Here is a 23,212-nt window from a genome sequence, read left to right on the forward strand (position 1 = left end):
ATAGATGACTTTTGCAATATATAGGCATGCCAAGAAGCAGTAAGAAAGGTACAATAATCAATTCTCCACCTTTCTCCTCAATGGGACCCATTTCCATTGGTGATGGTATTAATTAAAGAGAGTTTGGAGAGTCCAGTGAAGACAATGCATTTGGACAACCAACATGAATTAACACACAATCTATGCTAAACTAAGAAGTTTAAGCATTTAGACTGCACATAGCATTGGACCAGTCACTGGCCCTCTGCAAGTTGGGAGGTACTTGAAGAGGAAAGGATGAGACTCAGTGCCCTCAGTGCTTCTTTCTATGGCTGTTCTCTGCCACTCATCTTTACTTGTGTGCTCAAGACACCCCCTTGGGAAGAGTCCCCTATGTTCTCCATGTGTTAAGTATGCTCCCGCCTTAACAGGAAGGTTTCCATTGCCCTTCCAGTGCTACTGTCTTCCCTGTAAATTTTAGATTTCTGTCATCAGTACTTTGCCCTGAAACCTTCATTGTTGTCTGAGCACAGCACCTGTTTCCTGGGTCTCTAAAAATATAAACATACATGTCTTTAAGATTTGCTTTCTTGTGGTAACAATAAATATAGAAGAAAAAATAAAACCATTCATCCCTTTCAGGCCTCAAGTTCATTTCAGGAAGCATATTTTTAGGTAACAAACTATTTTAAATTCTCAATGCCTCCTAGACCAAGAGCTCAATGGTTAGCTAAAAATACAGGCAGAAATTTTCTCTGAACACTATGTTAAATTTGGGACTAACACAACAATGAATACGTATTTTTTTCGACAATGGTTATATTTGGATTCATTTGTGAAACAACTTATTTAACCTGTTAAGTTTCCCTATAGGACATTATCAAAACAAAACAAAGAAAAGTGAGACTGTTTTCTATATTTGCCTTTTTTCTTTAAGGTTTTTAAGAATTTTCTTTAAGTTTTTTTTTATTTTTTGACAAACATCTACTTGATGATTGAGAAAGTTTGATGTTTTTCAAATACAAAGTAAACCCTTTTGACTTAAAATTTGGCCTTCCAGCTTAGATTAGTGGCTACATCTTTGAGGACAGGGTATAATCGGCCATTTGGGGAGCTAGATAACTAATGAAGCTGGGTCCCATTGAGGTATTCTGATTTAATTTTCCTCAAGCATAGCCTGAGCATTAGGAATTTTAGAAGCTGTCCATGTGGCTCTAAAGTGCACCCAAGGTTGAAGACCTTGACCAAAAAATAGGTTGGAGAAAAGAACAGCACTTTCCCCTCCAGCTCATAATCTATATGATGGTAAGAAAACAGCTTCACCATAAAGCTAAAAGAAATTCCCTGTGAAAAACACACCCCTAAAGAGATGCGCTTAGCTTATTTACACCTTGGTGGAAAGAGATCCTTTTCTGCGCTAGCCAATCCTTTTCTAGCAAATGCCTAGAAAAGTGAGAGAAATGATGGGAGTGAGGCGTGATAAGGTAGAAATAAAAACAGATGAAACTGTGGCAGTGCCTGCTATGGATATGTTGACAAGTGTAAGTGGTTTAAGTGGAATGCCTAAAAACAGAATCGACAAGCAAGAGACAAAAAGGATCATCAAAAAAGAAAGGGAAAGGAAAGAAAGAAAGGAAGGGACATCAATTTGTGGGGCTCCAAAGCCACTCGGGTTGCTATCTGCAAATGTGGCTCTGGAGATGAGCAGGTATACAGAGCAGATGTACAAGGCAGGCACCCTTATGAGAGGCCCAAAGAAAACTTCTTTGTTGAACTTTGGGAAGAAGACAGATCCACCTGTACCCTGTTCTTGGATACATAAGCATATGAGTGTGCAAAGGAAAATGACACCCACTGAGCACTGCGTGTGTACGAGAAAATGTGCCTAAGTTAGAGCTCATCTCATAAGCATTCAGGCAATGACAACTCCTGTAATCCTTGATGCAGTAAAAGCTACCAGGAGACCAGCATTTTTTCTTTTCTTTATGCAAGAGATGTTCACCACAATTCACCAACAAGTGACTTCTATTAGTTCATCCCAGGTGGCTCCCCACCTTAACAATTCTGGCCAGTCCCTGAAGGCATACAGATTTCTAGCCGTAGCATGAAGCCAATGTTCTCTTTCTTCTCCACAATAGAGGCCTTTGGGCTCTTTGTATGGTGGGACTGTCAGTTAAGTTCAGAGGGCAGAGCTACTCTCAACCTTGGTTGGGATCACCTAATTTTAATAAAATCAAATCACTCTGCAATGAGAAGGAAAGAAATACATATAAATTTTGCTCACCATTTTAGAGAGTTCACAGATTCCGTGAAGGCTGGTAAGCCCCAATTAAAGAACCCCAGGCCTATCTCAGAGTTCTAAGGAGTCCTTGATGAGATATTAAGCAGACACAGTGCTAATCAGGGTGGGGTGGAAGGTTCAGGAGGTGGCAATGTGAAGGAGGTGGTCATTCACTGTATGCAACAGTGCATCTCCGTCTTCAAATCCACAAGAAGAGATGGTACCAGTCATGGCCTTATGACAGAAAACATCTTCTAATAGTTAATATGCAAAATTTGAAAGCCAGAAGAATGGAAAGGCTAGGAAACAGAAAAATGTGAATGGCTATGAACAGTGACATTATTCTAAACAACTCAACAAAACCCACCTAAAGGACTTTAGCAAACCCTAACCTAAATGCAAAATGTTCTATTAAGGTGGTGAGTTTAAATTACTATAGATCCTCTGCACGCAGCTGATTTTCCTTAGGGAGTGTTTTACCCATAAGAGGCAAACTAATTATCCATAGTTCCTCAAAGATATGGCATCTCTCACCTAGAAAGTCATCTGCTAAAGGAAGTGAACCTAGCAGCTTCTCTCAGCACATGACAGTATCACAGGGTCCATCATATTTCACTTCTCGACAAACAAGCCCATGAGTAATGTCAAGAACTGGTCACACTGCCTTCCTCATTTCATCTCACATTTTCCCCAAGCTCACTACCTACTGTAAGGTCTGGAGAATATGAATTAAGTGCTTAGCTGGGTCTATTTCTGGAATAGTATTGTTGTCTTTGAGGGTCAGAGATGAGCAACCTAATAAGGTTTAGCCTTATTCCAGACACATATTGGGAACTTTGAATATGATTTTGAAATGGTGTCTCCTATTAACTGAGCAGTAAGATAAAATTTTCAAGATTTCACAAATAATCCAAAACACTTTGGCAGGAATACAATCATGTAACTTTGAACTCATGCTTCTATGTATCATTGTTTTTCTGACATGTTTGGGGGGAATTTAAGAATGTATTTATTTCATAAACACCTATGGATGTTTTGCTTAGTGCTATGTATTTCATAGGGCCACTGAATTTGACCCAGTTAAATGTAGTATATCAAAGAATAGTCCATGGCACTAGCAAATAGAACTCACTATGCCTTAAAGCTTTGCTTCTCAAATACTAATGTGCACACATCCCCTGGGAATATTTTTAACCTCCAGGTGGGAGGTAGTGTATTGGCTCACACAATTGTGGGGGTCAGCAAATTGAATTTATAGGGTAGGCTAGAAGGTTGGAAATGCAGGCAGGAATTGATGCTGCAGTTTAAGGCTGAATTTTCCAGGAAGTCTCAGCTTTTGTTCTTACAGAATCCAACTGACTACGTGAGAGCCCTTCACATCACAGAGGATAACCACCTCTATTTAAAGTCAACTGATTGTAGCTATTAATCACCTCTGCAAAATACCCACACAGAAACACCCAGATTCTTGCCTGAGTGAAGAAGTAGGTACTAAGCCTAGCCAAGTACACCTAACACTGCCCATCCCAGCCAGAAAGTGTAAGTCTGTTCACAGGTGCTGTCACTGGTCCCTGAACCCTGAACCTGAACACTCTGAAGAATACAATTTTTGGCTGGCCATTCTTTCCCTTTCTACATTGATTTAGGAACGAGAAAAATTAAATACCTATTTCTCACCTTTTTGTGGGCATTTCTCATCTTACAGTTCTTTCCATCTGCTTTTCTCTTGAGCCTGGCCTCTTTAAATGATCAGAGGCCCAGAGGCACTGATCACCATATGGGCTCACAACTGAAAGGCTTGTTCTCTGAAAGAAGGCTTTTAATTGCATTTGGCACTTCAAAGTCAGACACTGAAGAAACCATCTGGTAGACAGCCGCTATAGTCTGTGCTCCTGGCACCAAACACCCATGGCCTTTGAGACCAGGTGGGACAAGTCCATTGGTCTGTCACACAAGTCCTCCCACCCAGCACAAAGAAGCAAGTCAAGCTATCTGGGAGGACTCCCTCGTGGCTCGTCTTTAAAGAAAGACATATTCAAACCAATTAAATGGTTTGGCCAGTAACTACAACCAAGCAACAAAAAAAGAGAAATACCTCCTAAGTCACAGATAGGAATGTTCCCCTGCCCTGAGCATCTATTGTACACTGAAACTTCTAATACACTACAGTACTTTCTTTTTAGTTTGAAAAAAATGTGTTTGAAGCCTAATTCCCTGTGGAAGTATAAGTATCTTGACACAAGAGGAGTGGGGCTTTCTTTCCAATGACAGTCCCATGCAGTAGAAGGGTTAGTACTGGGGAAACGTCACTTAGCTCAGAGAGAGATGATGGGGTGAGCAGAAAGGAAACAGATACCAGTGGCCTCGAGGCCACTCATGAGATTCTCATGAGATTGTTTTTATAGTAAAAATACTGTTAAAAACTCCCAAAGATGACATAATATTCTAATGTCTCTTTGGAATGGTAATGCCTTATGATTCCTGATTTGTAATACAGTAATAAGTACTCAACAAATACCAGAAGAATCAATGCTCACTGTGAATAAATGCCAAATCCCTCTAGATTGTTGTGAAAAGAAAGATGTGGTCTTAAATCCTAGTTTCTGTCCATGTCACTGGAGTATAATCATTTTAAAACCAAAGCATTTCAACCAGGCCATCGTATCCTATGCCTGTTATCCCAGCACTCTGGGAGGCTGAGGCAGGAGCACTGGAAGTTCCAGTCCGACCTGAGCAACTTCAGTGACTTACCAAGACCATGTCTTAAATAAAATTTAAAACAAGATGGAGGATATAGCAGAGTGATTGAGACCTGGGGTCAACCTCCAGTACCACACACACACCAAAAAAATTCAATTCCATTGTTCACAAGAGAAATGTAGGCAAAGAATGCATAGTGCATCTCATCTGATCCATATGGGAAAAGATCAACAAATTTGGTAACACAATGAATTGGTCAATGTGTGAGACAGTCTCATAAACATGGGGTGTGAACTGCTATAACTTCTCAGGATTATATGTTAATGGCATCTATCAAAACTACAAGTAGAAATAGCCTTTCACCTGGCAGTTTCACTTCTAAAAATGTATGCTATTCATTGATAAATTCACTGCAATGTTATTCATAATGGTAGGTGACTTGCAAACAACTGAGCTGTTCATCAACAGAGGACTGATAAATTAGGATGCATCTGAACAAAGGAAAGGTGAGAAAGCAGGAGGAAGCTCCATCTTTGGTTGATGCCTAGGCTATGGTATTCAAGAAAAAAAGCAAAGTGTAGACCAAGGCTGGACATCTAGAGATCTGCTCTCCACCCTTCATCACTTGCCTTTCTTCACAGGGGCAGCTTTTTGTGGACATTAACCAGCTCCCTTGTTCTCAAGCCTGCAATAAATTTTTGGGCAATGCAGAGACACAGTAGTGTATTAGAGGAGTAAATGGAAGTGCATTTGGAGTATTTGTGTTCCAGCTTCCTATCTGGATTTTTATCCAGCTGGCTGAGTTTCTCACCTCAAGGCAACTTCTCTCGTGGCAATCATTTCCATGACTCACTCACTTCCGCCTTTTCTTGTTCCTTTGAGCCAAGTGACAGTCCCACATGTCTCTGAGGCACCAGAATCAGAACTAGAGATACCATCCCTCAGCTGATAGAAAGATCATAGTGTGCACAGGAAATAAACAGACAAGGGGCCTCAACACATCAATTTTCATTCAAAAAAACAGGGAAATCCTTCTAGTGAGAAACCTAGTCAGAAAAGATATATTGTTTCCCACATTAAAATTGCCTTACCACCTGATCAACAATTAGGATCCATCAAGTAGCTGATATTCTCTACAGAACAGAAGACTTAAACACCAGACTGACCCCATTGTTCTGTGGCTTATATTCTAGTTTGAGATGAAAAATTAACAAATGGAACCCAATGAGAAGCACAACCTTGTCTCTAAATTGCAAATTTGAGTTCAGAAATGAAGAGAGCATAGATGTGGGAATATACAGTTTGCTGGAGGAGTGTAGACTGGAAGAATGGGAAGTCTGAGAGCCAAGGAAGGAACAGAACATTCTGTAAGGCTGAAAACAGAGCTTGAACTGGAAGCCACTGGGTAAGATGAGGAGAACAAGCATCTAACCAGATTTCTGCAGACAGAGGAACAGTCCACAAACACACAGCCTTCATTTATAGATGGAAAGGCCGAGGCACACAGTTATTTTGGGTTTGTTCACTGTTAATAGAATTGGCTTGGCCAAGATTAGATTTATAAGAGACAAAGTGAATTGAGGAAACAGGAAAAACATCCCAGAAGCAGCACGACAGCCAAGAATGGAATCCCAGACTTGGTCCACACAGTATTCTATCGCAAAAATGATCTGTGTACACTTGACATCTGCTTCAAAGCATCAAGCACTGTCAAAGGCTGTGAAAGTCAAGGGGTGATAAATAATCACTGAATCTTGATACTTTATAGACCATGTTAATATAACCCCTGCCTAATTTCAGTATTATCTAGGTAATTATGAATGAATGGGAGAGTTGGGGAGAGAGAGAGAGAGAGAGAGAGAGAGTGAGAGTGTGTATGTGTGTGATTTCCCCAGCAGGACTTGTTCAACTGAGGGAATTTGGGTATCAGTAAACTTTAGCCCATGAGTTAAGTAGTTAGCTAAGATTACTTTTTAAAAGTACTTAAACATAAATTTGTATTCACTAAGCAAATAATTTAAAAGATTAAGGAATGACTGCCCATGTTTCCAACAAATTAATCCAATGATGTGCTTAAATTGAAACACTGTCTCTTTAAACTATATTTTAAAATACAATTTACAAGGAAATTTTAAAGAAACCATCTATAGAATAAAACAAGCTGTAGCTGAATGGGTAAGTACTTGCTTTCTTTAGTGATAAATATAAAATAACTGAGCTGGAATTTCAATTGCATCCTTCCCCATTTAACACTCCCACCCCAGATTATAATTCTAAATAAATTCTAAATATGCAGTGGGTTCCTACTTATGCCTGAATTTCTTGGATCACTTAGGAATGAGGTACAGTTTGTGTTCTTCCAACACTTGCTGAATTTGGCTTTCTTTTCAACTTTGTCGCTCCCCTCTTTTAGCGGGGTTGGGGCTGTACGTCCCAGAATCAGGTCATATAACAGGAGACAAAACCTAAACATTCAGAATGACTCTTGCAGATGGAAAGACTTATTACTGCCAAGGCAGTATTTCAGAATTCCAGCACTTTACCATATTAAAAAAGCTAGTAGCTCTCTTAATCGCAATCCTTCATCTTTAATAGGAGTCATGTGGATAAAAAATATAATTCTGAAATTAGAGGAGAGGTGAACAGTTTGCAGCATATACCATTATCAATACTTGGCAATTTTAGATTTTTATTGATAAGACTGATTTTAACAGTGCATTTGTTTGGCAAATCCTAAATGTTGGGATTTTGAGATGAGCCAAAATTTAAAATATAATGGTTGGGGCTACAGAAAAGAAGAAGTTGAAAAAATTAACATCCATCCAAATGGAACAGACTAGCAAGTGAAAAGAGTGTACTACATGTACTATGGCACTGCTTCATGGACATTCAAAATAATAACTTTGTACTTCATGCAAAGTGATAGCAACTGAGAAAAAAAAACCCTCTCTCGCTTAATATAACTCAGATGATGCATACAGCAACAGGGTAAACAACTCAGAAATTATTGAAAATAAAAACGATTAAATAATTCTCTTGGTGACAGTAAAAACATTGGTAACTGACACCATCTTACAGAGGCAAGATAATGATAACTCACTTTATGAAGTTTTATAGCACTCCAATTCAGCTAACACAATTTGTTACTTACTAGCAAAGTTAGCCACCATTAACAAGTATGTAATTTATCTACTCTGTGAGGACCTTCATATTTAATGCTGGTGGAAAGAACATTCTAAAAGGAGGTCTTTTTCTCAAGATGTTTACATATTTGTAGAGAATAAAAGAACATACACAAAGATAATTTTTATCAAAGGAGCTTTGGAAATGGAAAAGGTCTAAATGAAGATGTTCTTTTAATTAAGAGATTCATTTAGGATTCCAACAATTCTTTATTTCAAACCACTGACGAAACTTAATGGAAAATGGAAAAACTAATACAAAGTCTGATAAAAATAGATGTACTAAAAAGTATTGACTATTAGAGAATCAGAAAATTAAGCACCTGAGACAAGCCATTTACTTCGGGTAAGTATAAATTTGGTCTGAATATCAATTTCCTGTGAGATCGAGATTTTCAGTCATTAATTTCTCTGCAGAGGCTCTCCTTTCCCTTCTAAAATGTCTTGTAATGTCCTGGGGCCTGAAAGGTTTTTCAATTATAATTTTATGAAAAACATAAAAGTATTAGTCAAAGCAGATGACTCTCATATTTTTCTGCAGGAAAGAGGCAGAAATACTACTGTACTGGGGGAAGGTGTCCCTTTTACAAGTGACACATGGAGGCCCGAGACACTTATTTCTAGGAATCAAATAACTTGAAAACAGACAGGGCTGCAAGCAGCTGAAGCAGAGGCTGCCAAAGGTGGGCACCTAAGCTGGAAACAGCCCACAGTCACGTTCCTTTGGCTTATACTCTTCTATTTAAAGTGTTAGAGTTAAAAATGGTTCTCATGAAAACCCAGATTTTCAACTCCACTTAAAATCTAAAAGATTTGACAACAGTTCCCTGAGATGGTGCCTGTATCTCCAGTTTGCCTCATCCCTGCTACTCCCTCATGTTACCTGCTCCCTTTGCCAGGCCCCTGCTGCTATCTGAGTTTTTATAATTAATGATTATTCACCCTGCCTATTTAATTCTCTCTTCTAACATAGAGATTTACATGGAAAGTAAAGTCATGATTTAACTCTCTAATACAGATATTTTCAACGAACCCTAATGAGCGTGGATAATCCCATTTTAGGTCAAGGAAAGGAGCTCTCTACTTTAGAAATCAGATCTGTGTACTAATGAGGATAATAATTATCATTGCCACAATTTACTGAATACAAACCAAATGTTTAGTCTAATACTAAATATTGTGATGCTTATTTTACTTAGGACAACAACCATGTAATTTTGTTATCATCATTTTATTCTTGGGGAGATTACAGGTCAAAGAGGTGAAATAGCTTATTCAAGGGCAATGAGAGGGAGCTAATGAGAAACAAAGCCAGCAGTGCCAGGAAGTTCTCAACTTTCCTGATTCTCAACCATAAATTAGATACCCCTTTTATACCATCTCAAGAGGGTAGCTTTATACTCATTCCAGTAAAGGCAATGGCATTGGGTCTTGGCAAGGAGGACCTGAAAAGGGAGTGTAGGGAGCACAGGGAATGGTTTTTGGGGAAAGATTTGATCTTTTGAAAGTACTTTTAGGAGACATATATAATAAGGACAGCAGGCATTTTGAGGTCACAGATGTGTGTGGAAATTCAGAATCTGCCATGTATTTGCTGTCGACCATGGGAAATCTACAGCTTCTTGGAACCTCTATTTTGTGATCTATGAAATGGTGCCTTGTAGGGTCAAGATGAAAAGCAAACACACTGGAAGAACATGTGGAAATCCTCAGAGCACCACTCAGCACTCTTGTTCAAAAAGTGTTCCACATAATGCTCTCTCCCACCAAAGAAAATTACAGGAAAGGAATGACAAGATAATTAAGAACATGGCAAGTCTATTCTTACTCATCAATAGAATGTAGCAGCTTGATGACTTCAAAAAAACCTTTCAGGAAATTTGAGGAAATAGACAAGTTGAAGTATAATAATTTTCTGTTACTGCTGTGCTCCAAAGCTTTCAAAAAGACAAAATGGAATCAATCATTATTACAATAAAGTTCCCAAGAGTGCTTAGGATTGTTAAGTAACCCTTCTAGAATCAAATAATCTTTTTTTAAAAATATTGTTCATAATCACTTTAGGTCTGGCAAACAGGCAGTAACTTAAGAATCATATTCAATTTTCAAATCCTTTGCTGATTCTTGCATATTTATCAGGCAAGAGCTGATCTGCTTTGGCTTTGAGACACTTACTGTGTCATTTGGCAACATCCTAATAAAAGCAGCAAGTTTAGCATGCAGAGATGGGAAGGCGAGGAGGCGCCTTAAAGTTGGGGAATTCTAAAATATTGAAGTAAAATTATAGTTGGCTTTCTTAAGGAAATAAAATCAGTGTGCTTTGATTCATAGCCCATGTGAGAATTGGAAAAGAATACAGTATCAGCAACACTTTTATTAAATATTTAAGTATCTAGTTAAGAAGTGTTCTATGCCATCCAGCTATCTGGAAAACAATATTCCTTAATCTCTTCTCCTTGAGATCACTTCTTCATGCGAAAATAAATTCCATAATATTGCTATACAATTTCCCCTGGAGAATTTCCTATGCTGGAATCAGCAGGCTGTTGTAGAGAACTGCTGGACTAACCACGAGTTGGCTTCGTGTTCTTGAGCGATTATTCCATCAACCACTCTGTGTGACTATATTTTGACCTTACATATAGATGGGCTGAACATGATGATCTTTAAGGTTTTTTTGTATTTTGAAAAATATTCATGAAGCAACCTTAGGAAGCCAAGAAAGCTACATAGTTCAAATATGTCCAGCTTAGATGTAAGCCCTGGTTAAACTGAATGACTTGCTATATTTCAACTTATAAGAAGAATGTTTTCAAGATCATGTGATTTGTATTTTGTTCTTTGTTTTCCCTGCTAATTGAGAAACTACCCTTTGTACCTTCTTAATGCTGTTTAAGTACTCCACCCATGCCCAATTCTCATATACAAACTTAGAACTGGCCACTGCAGCTGAACAAAATTGCAAGAATAAACTTATAGTGTCATTTGCCTATCACGAGGTCAGAAGGAAGGAAAATTATGTCAAGTGACAAAAGACCACTTTCCATATGGACATTGTAGGCATTTCCTCTAATTTTATGGAGGATGTGCAGGAAACTGATTTATAGCAAAGACATTTACTGTAAGAATTTAAAACAATAATCCTCAGCATTAGAAGTGTCTATTAATATTTACTTTGAATGTGCTCTCTAGGCTCAGCTTGGGTGATTAATAAGTAAAAATAAAAACAGGAATGATTGTATAAAAATATTCTATTGCATGATCAATATCCTGACTCCATTTGATGTTTATGAAGCTGAGTCTGATTACCATTTCACAGAAGAAAAAAGTGTTCAAGTAACTTGCTGAAGTTCACAAACAACAGGCTTTAAATAGGCCACATGAGGCAGGGAGTATCCTATAACTTGTTCCATAATGGGCACCTTCAGCCCAGAGGCTGATACACAGCAATGGTAAATATTGGTTGAATTAAAAGTCAAAATTTAAAGTGAAGCTTTTTCCACTGTGCCACCTATTCAAAGTTGATTTCCCCCAAATGCAAATTAAGGAAAAGAAATACAGTCGGTTTTAAGGAACTGAAAGTGGAAACTACTCCTAGTGTAATTTTGGTGTATTATTAAGATAGCAATCTAAAGAAACTTGGGGACACTTTTCCTTGATAAGTAACAGCCAAACTACAAAGACTAATTTGCACAAGAGAGAGAAAAGGCACAGGCACGTGCAGATCCACACTTAAACCTCCGCCTTCTGTCCCTTCATGTTTTTCAAGCAGAGGAAATGAAATAAAAAAGAAACAAGTTTCACGCATTGTTAAGGCTTCATGAAAGGAGAACAAAGGGCAGGAAATGCGAAATGAAATCTGAGAGTCTGCCCTTAAACTGTGCAATTTTACTTGTTTTCTGAAACTGCTGTTGGGTGAGAAAGTGTGAGGCTGATTTTTGCCTTTCTAGGGCATTATTCATTGCTCTTATGACCTTAATGTTATTTGCTGTAAACTGCATGAAGGTCTCTCATGAGTTAAGAAGTGCGAGTTGTTATGACGTTGCCCTCTAACGAGTGGAAACTCAACTCCCTTCAGTCCAAACAACCCCACTAAAGTTGGTGTCTAGTCCGTGTGTGCTCCTATAGTAAAAGGACTGAAGCTGGGCAATGTATAAAGAACAGAGTTTTATTTCTAATAATTCTGGAGGCTGAAAAGTTCAAGATCAAGGTACTGACAGCTTCAGTGTCTGGTGAGAGACATGTCCTTGGCTTTCAAGTTGGCACCTTGTTTCTGTGTTCTCTGAGGGGGCAAACACTGTGTCCTCACATGGAGGAAAGTAGAATAAAAGAGCCTAAGTTAGTTAACTTCAATCCTGATTACAAGGGACTGATCTCCTCATGTCTTAGTTCCCAAAAGCTCCCCCCCTTGTACTCCCACAATGGAGATTAAGTTTCAATGTGAATGTGGTGAGACACATTCAAACCATTACAGCCGCTGAGAAGAAAGAACTGAATTTACAAAATGATGTTTGTCACTGGGCTGAGGAAGAGTCAAAATACATTGCAGTGGCTTTAAGATGGAAAATGAGAACCATGTACATCTTTGGGGTGCATTTGCCTAACATAGGATTAGAACACAATGTTGACTACTTCCATCTACGCGGGACAGCCACATTTGTATACTGAAATAACATTTGTGCCATGGTTAAGGGAAGAATAAATAAATTCAACATTGAGGTGTCTTTGACTACACTGTTCTCTACTTAAGAATTTTTAATATAAGCTCTAGTATGGACCTAACTTTGGCATCTTCAGTTTATCTCCCACTCAAATGTTCTTATTACCTACCTCACACTGGAGAACCTAAACGTGTAAAATGCAGCCTGACTAGCAGTGACTGAGAAGGTATTTTAGAGTCTTTAATCTTTTCACCAACACCAGTGAGACAAGAGACTGATCCCAGTTCTTGAGAAGTTCAATGTAAAAATGTGCACCTATAAATATAACTAACAAAAAGAAGCAAAGATGAGAATCATGGGTGAGTGGGCAAGAGAAAGGGAAGAGAGGGCAAGCACATGCTCTTGCTAGGGCATTGCACTTCCTGTTTCCTCCAACCACAATGTTCTCACCCCAGAAATCTGCCTTCCTCCTCCTCCGACTTGACTTTAATCGCTGCTTCAGAATAAATTATCAAAGAATATTTCTTGAAAACCCTTCCTACAATTACTGTTGGGAGCCATTCTACATAATTTTGGGAAAAATCATTTCATAATTAATGTCGGACTATAGCTGTCTAAGGCCCAATGTCACCTTGCCCACCAGCCGGCTTTGGCATGTGGAAACGTAGCTCAGTTTTGCCTCCAGTCACAAGTTGAGGCCTCAATGGTCCCGTGAAGTGATACTATGACACTCAAGAGCAAAAGTATATCACCTGAAGACATCCAGGTTCTTTGAGAACTGAGTAGTAATACAAAAAGAGAAAGGTTTCCCCTGGGGGAAGGCCTGCTATCTCGTTTCACCTACAATCATAAGGATGGTTTGTTCATTTCACTATCCTCATCAACCTAAGATCCTCCTCAACATAGGATTACCACCACCCCCTAGGTCACCCGATACTCCCTCCAATTGTTGTGTTTACCCAATAAATACTGGCGAGCTCGGAGTGTCTGTGTCTTTGCACATTCTGAGGCACTGACCTCTCGGTTCCCCACGTACTATGAAAGTACGGAAGTCTCTACTGTCTTTCTTTCTTTAGCCCTTGCCGTTCCCCTCTCTAGGCAGTCAGAGGATTGACTGCCCTCTAATAAATTACAAACACATAGGTACGAACACTCTCTGCTCCTCAGCCTGTACTTATCCTCAGACATACTAGTTAAATCCTGTGTGTGCGCTTCAGTAGACAAACAGTTTAGTTCACTGCTGTACTCTCCTAATTTGAACCCTGGATGGCATGGTACCTTGCCTGGCACTCAGTAAATATTTGATACCTTTCTATCTCCCTAAGTTCTATGAAATCAAGTTCCATATCTTATCCTTGGGTCCAGGAAACACTTTCTACTCTTTGGACAAATTTTTATTTACAAAAAATTAATACATATTTGCAGTTGCTGGGCAAGGAATAATGATGTGCTCACAGAGAAAACAGAACAACAGGGGAAAAACATATTGAACCCCAGTATCAGGATGTAAATAGTTTTAAAAAGATAAAAAGCTTAAGGATTAATCACAAAATTAGCAATAAAAAGAAACAGTTTAGAAGTCAAAGAGAGTTTCTTTCCTGGGAGGAGCTGGTTCATGAAGATGGGGGGCCACAGAGCCCCAAGAGAAATGACTCTTCTGAGACACACTGTCTTGAAATCAAGGGCGTAGTCCAGGGCCACCTAACCATCATGAACGCACATGGCCTTTCACATTTCAATTTAAATTGTTAATATCACATATTTTCTTCCAAGTTGCACTAGCCATTTTACTGTCACATGTGGTCAAGAATATAGAGAATATTTTCATCATCATAGAAAATTGTATAAGAATACCGATCTAAAGAAATCTAACAGGCCTTGAATCCTCAGCTTGCAGAGCTATATGAAAATAAAGACCTCAAGGAACATGGGAGGGCAGAGCTAGGAAAGTCATCCTAGCCCACCACGGTGGCATACACCTATAATCCCAGAACTCTGGGAAGCTGAGGCAGGAAGATCACAACTTTGAGATCAACCTGGACAACTCAGTTATTTAGCAAGAACTTGTTTCAAAATAATTAAAAAATGTTTTTCAAAAGTGCTGGAGATGTAACTTAGTGCAAAGGCTCTGGATTCAATCATCAAAAATGAATAAAAAAGAGCGAGGAGGGGGCCAGGAATGTAGTTCAGTGGCACTGTACCTGCCTGCCAAGCCCAAGGTCCTGAGTTCAATCCCTGGTACCGCAAAAAAAAGGGGGGGGGGAAAGGGGGGGAGAGCTCCTACCAAGAAGTGTTGTGCTATTAGCCTGGATCCATTTATTTGTCATTAAAGTCTAACCCCAAATCCTTAAGAGAAAGTGTCTTGCACTAAATGGTTGGCTGGATGTAGCAACACTGCTGAGGGAGGAACAGAAGACAATTAAGGACAAGGACTAGAGTTCCACAGCAGACCTGTTACCCTGACTGGCAGCAGCAGAAGGTCTCAGAAGTGGAAGAAACGGACCAAACTAGGTTTGCAACAAGTTGAAACCTGCAAGGGCCCCAGTCAGCTGGCATAGCCTCTCAGAATGCAAATCCCTGGGCCTAAGATAAAAGGCCATTTAAAAAAAAAAAAAAGGCTTGCCTGACTCCTGAGGTATCAAGTAATTCGTATTAAGCCCCATTTCAATGACTAAAATATAATGCAGAGCTGAGGCAACAGATTAAGTTTCCAGTCAAAGCTGACAGAAGCGTAAAGCAAGGAAATTAATATTTTTGAAAAAACACTGGCTTTTTCTCCCCAAGACTTCTCCAGGGTTTAAGCAGCAGCATGCCAAATAAGGAAATGTGAGTTTCTAGGAGAACATAGCAGAGAGGTGACCAATGATGGAGAGAACTTATTTACAGGGGAAAATCCGATGCCCTCAGGGAAAGCCCTTCTGCTGGGCTATGCTGATGAAAGCCAAGCCCAGTTAAAAGCATCCATTCCTCCAGAGCAAGGCTGCTCACTGCACCTACCTGTCACTCTAACTGCCCTTTCCCCAGGGTTCCCATGAGGAGGAGGTGGAACTGTTTAAAATCCCCACCACACCTTCCATGCAGACCTGAAGCATTCCTTTCCTCTGACAAGGTGGATTTTTACTACCCATTTAAGGTGAAAGGCAAACACCAAGTGACAGAAGAGTTCGGGCTGGATCCTCCTATAGTCGAGTATTATAATTAGAGTGTATCGCTAAAAACGTAATTCCATTAACATTAGACTACCAGGCTTCAAGGACTGAAACAGTCTGTAATTCCAGAGTACAGTCATGGGGAGATACACACAATTTAATCTGTTCTTTGACTATAAAAGCTGAAAAATGACCTGCCTGTGCTTCTTCAGGACTTGAGAATAATGAGAATTTTAAAGATACTCAATAACTGTCCTGTCCACTTTGGTAGCCAGGAGCCATAAGTGGGTATTTAAGCTAACCAAGATACCATATAAAATTCAGTTCCTTAGTTACACATGTCACATTTCAAGCTACATGGGACTAATGGTTACCACACTGGACAGTACAGATACAAGATATGTTCATTATTGAAGAAAGTTTCCATGAACAGCACTGCACTCTTCGATGACTACATCTTTTATCCTAACTTTATCATTGGGGTTATGAAGGAAAACGTTTTTGCTCTGTTGGCAAGCTTCTCTGGTGAACTCCTTGCTGTGGTTTACATGTTTTCCAATTACCCCTATACTCACATGTCTCAAGCCCATCAAAATGACACTAGAGGTAATAAAGTGTATTCACTCAAGGCCACCCAGTGGAAACTTGAGATTCTTCAGCATGCCAAATAAGTTGTCTATCTGCCTATCTTTGTGATATCTGAAGTGGGACACGCCAGGAAAGTGTCTATGCGGAGGCCCAGTTAGGCATTCTCTAGAAATGATGACTTTGTTTCCTGGATTTGTTTTTTTCTTCACCTCGGTCCAGAGGCGTCTACAGGGTATTATGGGTGGAGTGGGTTCTGGAATGAACCTAAGGATACTTTGAGAGATATTGAAAGTTCTGGGGCTTTTAAGAGTTTGTCCATAGATCTTCTCAAGTGCAATGAAAGAACTAGTATTTTAAGAACATCATGAAATGCTGATGAAAAATGCTAGCCCCAGTATGGAATCAGAAATAAGGGAGTCCAGGGGGAAACTTCATGAATGTGGGGACTGTGACAGGATTCCTTGGGTTCTGCTAACTGCAGAGACATAGTGGGTAAAGAAGGGATTTGTGGTGGATTAACTGATGGTCAATGTGGAACACCCAGCTGAGCTGAGTCAGCCTGATTCTGGGCATGGAAGACCCACCTGAGAATGGTTGCCAAAAGCATAAAAAGAGAAGTGGAGGGGAAGATTGTATGCTGTTGATTTTCTTGCAGATGCTTGGCATGAGTTCCTGATATTAGTTCCTCAAAGGTGCTCCGGTCCTTGCTATTGCCAGGGATGGCTGCTGTTCTCGTCAGGGGAGCTCTTGTCTTCACCTTGAGCATTGCTTCCTGGTTCCAGTGTAGACTTTTCAGGCTGGTGGCACAGGTCCTTCACCCTACCAGTACAAACTTTCTAGCTCCCACCACTGGACTTTGGGCCTTCCAGGTGCAGATCCTCCAAATGGACTTGTATGAGACATTGCCGTGGGCTCTAGGCCTTTGGCTGGACTCATGGAGGACACTGCCGTGGGATCAGGCCCTCAGTGTATGGACAGGTCTCTAGTGTATGGACGGATCTCTTGCACTCCTCTGCATTTGACTTTTTGGGTGAATATTATAAAATAATCCTGTAAATTATGTGTTCTCTATTAAATCTACTCCCCTGACTACAGCAGGATTCTCTATCTTCATGTTACAAACTCCTGGACTTACAATAATTTTATTCCATTATTCCTCTACTTAAAATTTGCCAGTGACTCAAGATTAAACTTTATCAGTATGGCCAGGCATGTAAGATCCATATTCCTCTTATCAGAAGCCATACCCACCCCTAGCATTCCCACATCCTCACTACATCTCCCAAGTGGCCTATAACACCAAGGAGATACATCCCCAAGGTGGCCTGCCCTGCCCCAAGAAGATGTTTGCCCTTGATACCAGCTGTGAGGTCTAAGTGATAGGGGAAGATTCTGAGAATATCCAGTGCCCAAGAAGAGTGATCCAAAGTAGCTTGCATACTCAGTGCCCACTAGGCCATGGCCTGTGCAGCTAGAAGTCTGCCCTTGTGTGGCTGGGGTCATATATCCCTAAGCATGCACTTCCCTGCTTCCCTTCCCCTATTTTTCCTTGAAACAAGTAAAAAATGACCCTGGAGCCAAGAAGTGACAGTGATACTGCCCTGAAATTATATCCAGTCTTTTCAGACCCAGGTCAACTGTTTTCTCCTTTAGAAAATCATCCTCAGTACTCACTTTCAACCCAGTCCACACTGCTCTGCCTTTTTTTCTTTGATGTTGGTTTTTAACCAAGGTATCTTTTTGATTTACCTGTATTTATCTCATTTTGAAGATAAGTTTCAAAAAGTAAAAGAATTTTGATTTTCTCATAGCTCTATTCTAACATTTCGTTCAATTTTGCTACTCTGGATTTTATGTCAGTAGATGGGAGGTTTCAAATCCAGTAAATGATTTTTCTCTGCTGTGGAATATCAAGACAATGCCTTGACCTCCTGGTCAAATTCTTTATTTGTAACCTACTTAGGTTAAGCTAGATGAGTGTTTCTCAACCTGGCTTCTACATCGGAACCATCAGAGGATCTTTTAAGACAATTATGATGCTGCGGCCTTTCCCAGGGCAATGAGTCAGAGCTTCTAGAGGTTTGGCTTAGACATTGGGATTGTTTCAAAACTTCTCAGATGATTTTAATGGGCAGTGAGGGTTGAAAAATAAGTACAATTCAGGAAAGAACACACTCAACATGGAGTGGAAAATTCATTGTGAAAAAAGCATAGCAGTTAGAGAAGGGCAGAGACAGACTGCCTGCCTACAGGTGAGGCTTTTCAGCTTTGCCTTGAGCTGGCTGCTAGCACAATACAAACTGCCTTGTACTCTAACCTTCTTAGAAATGTGTGTGAGTATAGTCATGTCCAACCTAAAGAATTTTCTTCAGTGATTCAAATTCTCATAACATTCTGGGGATGAGACAGGAATCATAAACATTACTGGTCCCAGGCACTTAATTATCACTGTATAAATTCTTCCTGGAAGGTAATTTTTGGACTAATTCTTAAGTATGAGTTTTACAAGTTCCTATTTTTTAAAGAGTGGAAATCCTTCACCAATTGCCCAGGAGACAAGAGGTTTAAAAGAAGACCTGTTTGAAAGATCTGAGCACCAGGTACCTTAAAAAAGCTGAATTTCTAAAGTATTTTGACCCATAAAGCAGTGTGAAAGGTGAGTTAAGGTGACCAAGGTGAGAAAGCATATCTCCCTTTTAATAATGCAGCAAAGAAGTGAAGAAAACAAATAGTTCTTTAAGTCTGGGGTAAGAGTTACGGATCAGTTTTCCCTTGAAAATATCACAACACTACGTAGGCAATACAAACAAGTCAAATTTTAAGTCATTGTAACCCTGCAATTTAATTTCTTTTCTTACTCTGTGGTATTTTTATTCCATGAAACAAGTACATATTGAACACTATCTATATCCTAGATCTGAAATGAGGATCAAAAACATTCTGAAAATTTTAAAATTTGAGGATTTTCTTGATACAATGATATCCGCCTTAATAGAAATCACTATGGAAAAAATTACTGGTTTTGAAAAAATATATAAAAGGTTTTATTCCAAAAGACTTGTCACACCCCTTCAAAGAAGTTACACTGACATCTATGAAATTTGAGAAAAAAATTTCTAATTATAATGTAAATTCATTAATTCAGTCATTACTTAATAAAGCTCATCTTCTCCACTGAGAAAAAATCACAATGATTCTCAAGCCTAACAAAATCTATAGAAAAATCACCCTGATGAATAAGGGTAGAAAAGAAAAGAAACAGTCCATATCATAGTGTGGGTGCTAATGATTCAATGCATCCCTTAACCATACTTTAATAAACTTACATCAGATATGATGAAGTTCTCTTTTGATAGTATGGAAAAAATAACATTTATATAGAATAAGCTGTAAGAAAGCAAGAGTAAAACTTATTTTGTTCTGCAGGCACAATGAATACAGTTTCTGCCAATCAAAGTCATTCTTTGTATCATGTCCTTTGAAAATGTCAGTCAAAAAAAAAACAAAACTGAAAATGTCAATCATCAAGGTAGGCTCTATTCCTCAAGGTATTCTTTAATGCAAAAGTAATCGGACTGAATATTAGATGCCTATGTTACTTGTGCTACAAAAACAATGTTGTTGTTCTCTGCATCTCTATTCAGACAGTCTCAAAGTTGTGGGAAAGGAATCCAAAGATAATTCATGATCTCTGTATCTACGTGGTGAAGCAGTGCTCTTCCTATGTACAGATGCCCACACTCCTGACTATGTTGGGTACTTTGACCTTGAGGAAGGGCAAAACCATGAGATCTAGCAACCAGCATAGCTTTTATAAATGGCAACATTTGTCTACTGACAATGGCCATGAAGGCAGACCGCATGGTTTTAAAAAAAGAGAGAAGCTATCCCCACAAGAAAAGAGGAAGATAAAAATGACTCATTACATAATTTGAACTCCAGTAAGACTGGTGTTCAAAACTCTCAAAGAAGCAGGACTTGAATGTGGAAATCGTCTCGTCTTAATATGGTTTCCAATTTTCAAGGCATCTGATATCAGCCCTTCCATCGTCTCTTCTACAATTTACTACAAAAATATGAAAAAACAGTGGAACTGTTAATTTTTGTCCTAGATTTACTTATAAATTAAGCAACAAGGGAATAAATGATCACAAATAGTAAAGTGATTAAAAAAATAATTCAAGATACATTACACAGGTTCAGTGAATGAATGGTCCTATTACAGCTTAAGAAGATGGTTTCATCTTTCCGGGCCTCCACTTCCATATCTGTAAAATGGCATAATTATATCCGTCTCAGAAGGTTGTTTCCAAGATTAAATACGATATACAAATGAAACTGTTTTGCAAATAATAAAGCACTCTATCCATGTAATAGATTCGTAAAAGATTATTATAACTAGATATAGTCAATGTTTTCTTCGAAGTTGTCAGAATACACATTCTCCTCCCACCTGATGCTCTTACACAGTCTCAATGATAGTAAAATTACTCAAATCACTTCTCTTTTCCGTTTTTTTGGCATTAGTTTTTATCTGCCCGAATACGTAGGCAAATAACTATTTTCGTGATCTTTTGCTTTAATATTCATTTTAGAGCTACTTTAACAATGAAAGATGTTTTATATGTTTCCAGGATGTATGTACTAAAGAAGGCCTAGAGCACAAAGATTCACTAAAACGAAAGATCTTCTACTGTATCCTGGTCACCTCTGATACAGTGCACACAACTTCAGGAAATAGGTTTAGACAGCTACTTTCAACCCATGAAATCATCATCTGCCCACTGTGATCCCTTCTTCTCTTATAACTTCAAGATGCTTCCATTCAGAAAACATAAAAGCCAACCACAGCCCCATGGTTACACTGGGTAACATGGAAAGAGAATTTAAGAAAGGTGACCCTGGATCAATTAAACTTTCCCAAGCTTTTCAGGTCTCTTTAAGATAAAGACTCAAAGATAAATTCTATTAAAGTACTGATCATAATCAAACAGTACATTGTATCAGAGGTCCAGTATTGTTTTTCATTTCCTTTCCCAGAACTTCTTAAAGATGAAAAAGATACAGAGAAGAACAAAATTGTTTCAATTGCCATGACTGCACAACATGACTTACATAGACATCTATCTAGAAAGTTTTGCTTTGTTTTTTCCTCATTAAGTTTATTGGTACATTTTAGGTATGAAATACAGTTACATACATCATTGGGATCTTGTACCATTTCTTATATTTTTTCCCTTCCCCTGCCCTCCCTTCACCCACTCCACCCTTCCCTATTTGCAACGGCTTTGTTTCCATTTTTTTCCTTTTCTCATGGTTTTTCTTTTCCCTTCTTTCCTTTCTCCTACCCTTCCCACTTCCCCTGCTCCTTTAGAACCTTACTTCCTATTACACAATATCAATTATACATTTTTAAATTACAATATCAAGATCTAGGAGACATTTCCACAGATTTTACAGAATTTAAAAGGATATAGGAAGCATATCACAAAAATCTGTTTTGAAATAAATTTGACAACTTCTAAAAATATCTTGTAAGACAAATTAATAAAACTAACTCTGGAGGAAATATAAAATTTGAATAGCACCTATTAAAGAAAGTATATTCCTAGCTTGAAAACCTACCTATATGACAACAACAGGCTCATCTACATTTTAACTGATAAATTATATCAAAAATTTAAAGCAGGAAAAAAAAGGAACACTTCTCCCCTCATTTTAGGAAATCAACATTGTGCTAATCCTAAAACCAGATAAAGGCAATAGAAGAAAAAAGTATGAACATAGATAGAAATTTGTTTAACAAAACAAACTATTAGAAGTCAGATCTGGCAGCATGTAGAAAGTGGTTTTATTATAGGGATGGCAGTGTTGGTTCAGCATTGGAAGATCCATCCCCAAAAGTCATCATTTTAACAGAGGAAAGGAAAAAGCCATATGATCCTGTCAGTAGTTGGAGAAAAAGTATCGAACTAAATTCCACAGCTGTTCATGGTAAAAGCTATCAGGAGACTAGAAGTAGAACAGAACCTTCTCAACAGATTAAAGACATGTACTCCATACTTTCAGCAAAACTGCCTTATATGAATGGAGATGATTACAATGCTTAAAAAGTTGTTTTTATATAAAAGATATTACACCTTAGAAGTGGCAAAGCCAATAAGCTTGGATAATAAAGGGTTAAAGTTAATCTTAGGGACCACAGTTATTCAGGAAGTTAACGCTGAACTGGACTCCTTCCTGATACTCCAAAGACGCTCCAGTCATTTCATTAATAAACTGGTAACAGGCAACACTCAGTTTGTGGAAATGCTTTGTAAAGTGCTTAATAAATGACTGGCACAAATGTCCTCAGGAACAACATCATTGAAACTGGAAGATAAATGTTTTCGGCAGTTTTAAAAAGCACTCAATACCATGTCAAATTAGAAGTATTTTGTTTCAACCATTTCCAAGAAGTGCCACAGACTGTTAAGATCGAAGAATATTAAAATTTGTATTTCTTCTCTTCCCCCTTTGGAAGACACCTGGGGCACTGCTAGTGCACACTGGAATAATGTTAGAAGTCAGTGGCAGCTCCAGCATTCCCATGGAGTAGGCGCTTCCCAGGGGAATGATCCAGCTGCAAGAGAGGTGGGGACCTGTGTGCAGGCTGGGCTGGCAGGAGCACAC

At 38.8% G+C, this 23,212-nt stretch overlaps 1 protein-coding gene across 4 annotated transcripts in view; it reads right to left on the reverse strand.

Annotated features, from left to right (window-relative positions):
* The window catches only part of Tgfbr2 (transforming growth factor beta receptor 2), an 88,095-nt gene that overhangs the window by 51,418 nt on the left and 13,465 nt on the right, over positions 1–23,212 (reverse strand). For 2 of the 4 annotated variants that reach the window (XM_004857817.4, XM_004857816.3), the window contains one exon: positions 20,734–20,808. The exons of the other annotated variants lie outside the window; for them this stretch is intronic. In XM_004857817.4, the coding sequence (XP_004857874.1) occupies positions 20,734–20,808 (75 nt within the window). The remainder of the gene's footprint in view (positions 1–20,733; positions 20,809–23,212) is intronic. 4 annotated transcript variants of the gene reach the window in all.

This window comes from Heterocephalus glaber, unplaced genomic scaffold (genome assembly GCF_053883595.1).
Source record: "Heterocephalus glaber isolate CG9 unplaced genomic scaffold, H.glaber_assembly_v1.0 deba00001472, whole genome shotgun sequence".
Lineage (NCBI taxonomy): Eukaryota > Metazoa > Chordata > Mammalia > Rodentia > Bathyergidae > Heterocephalus > Heterocephalus glaber.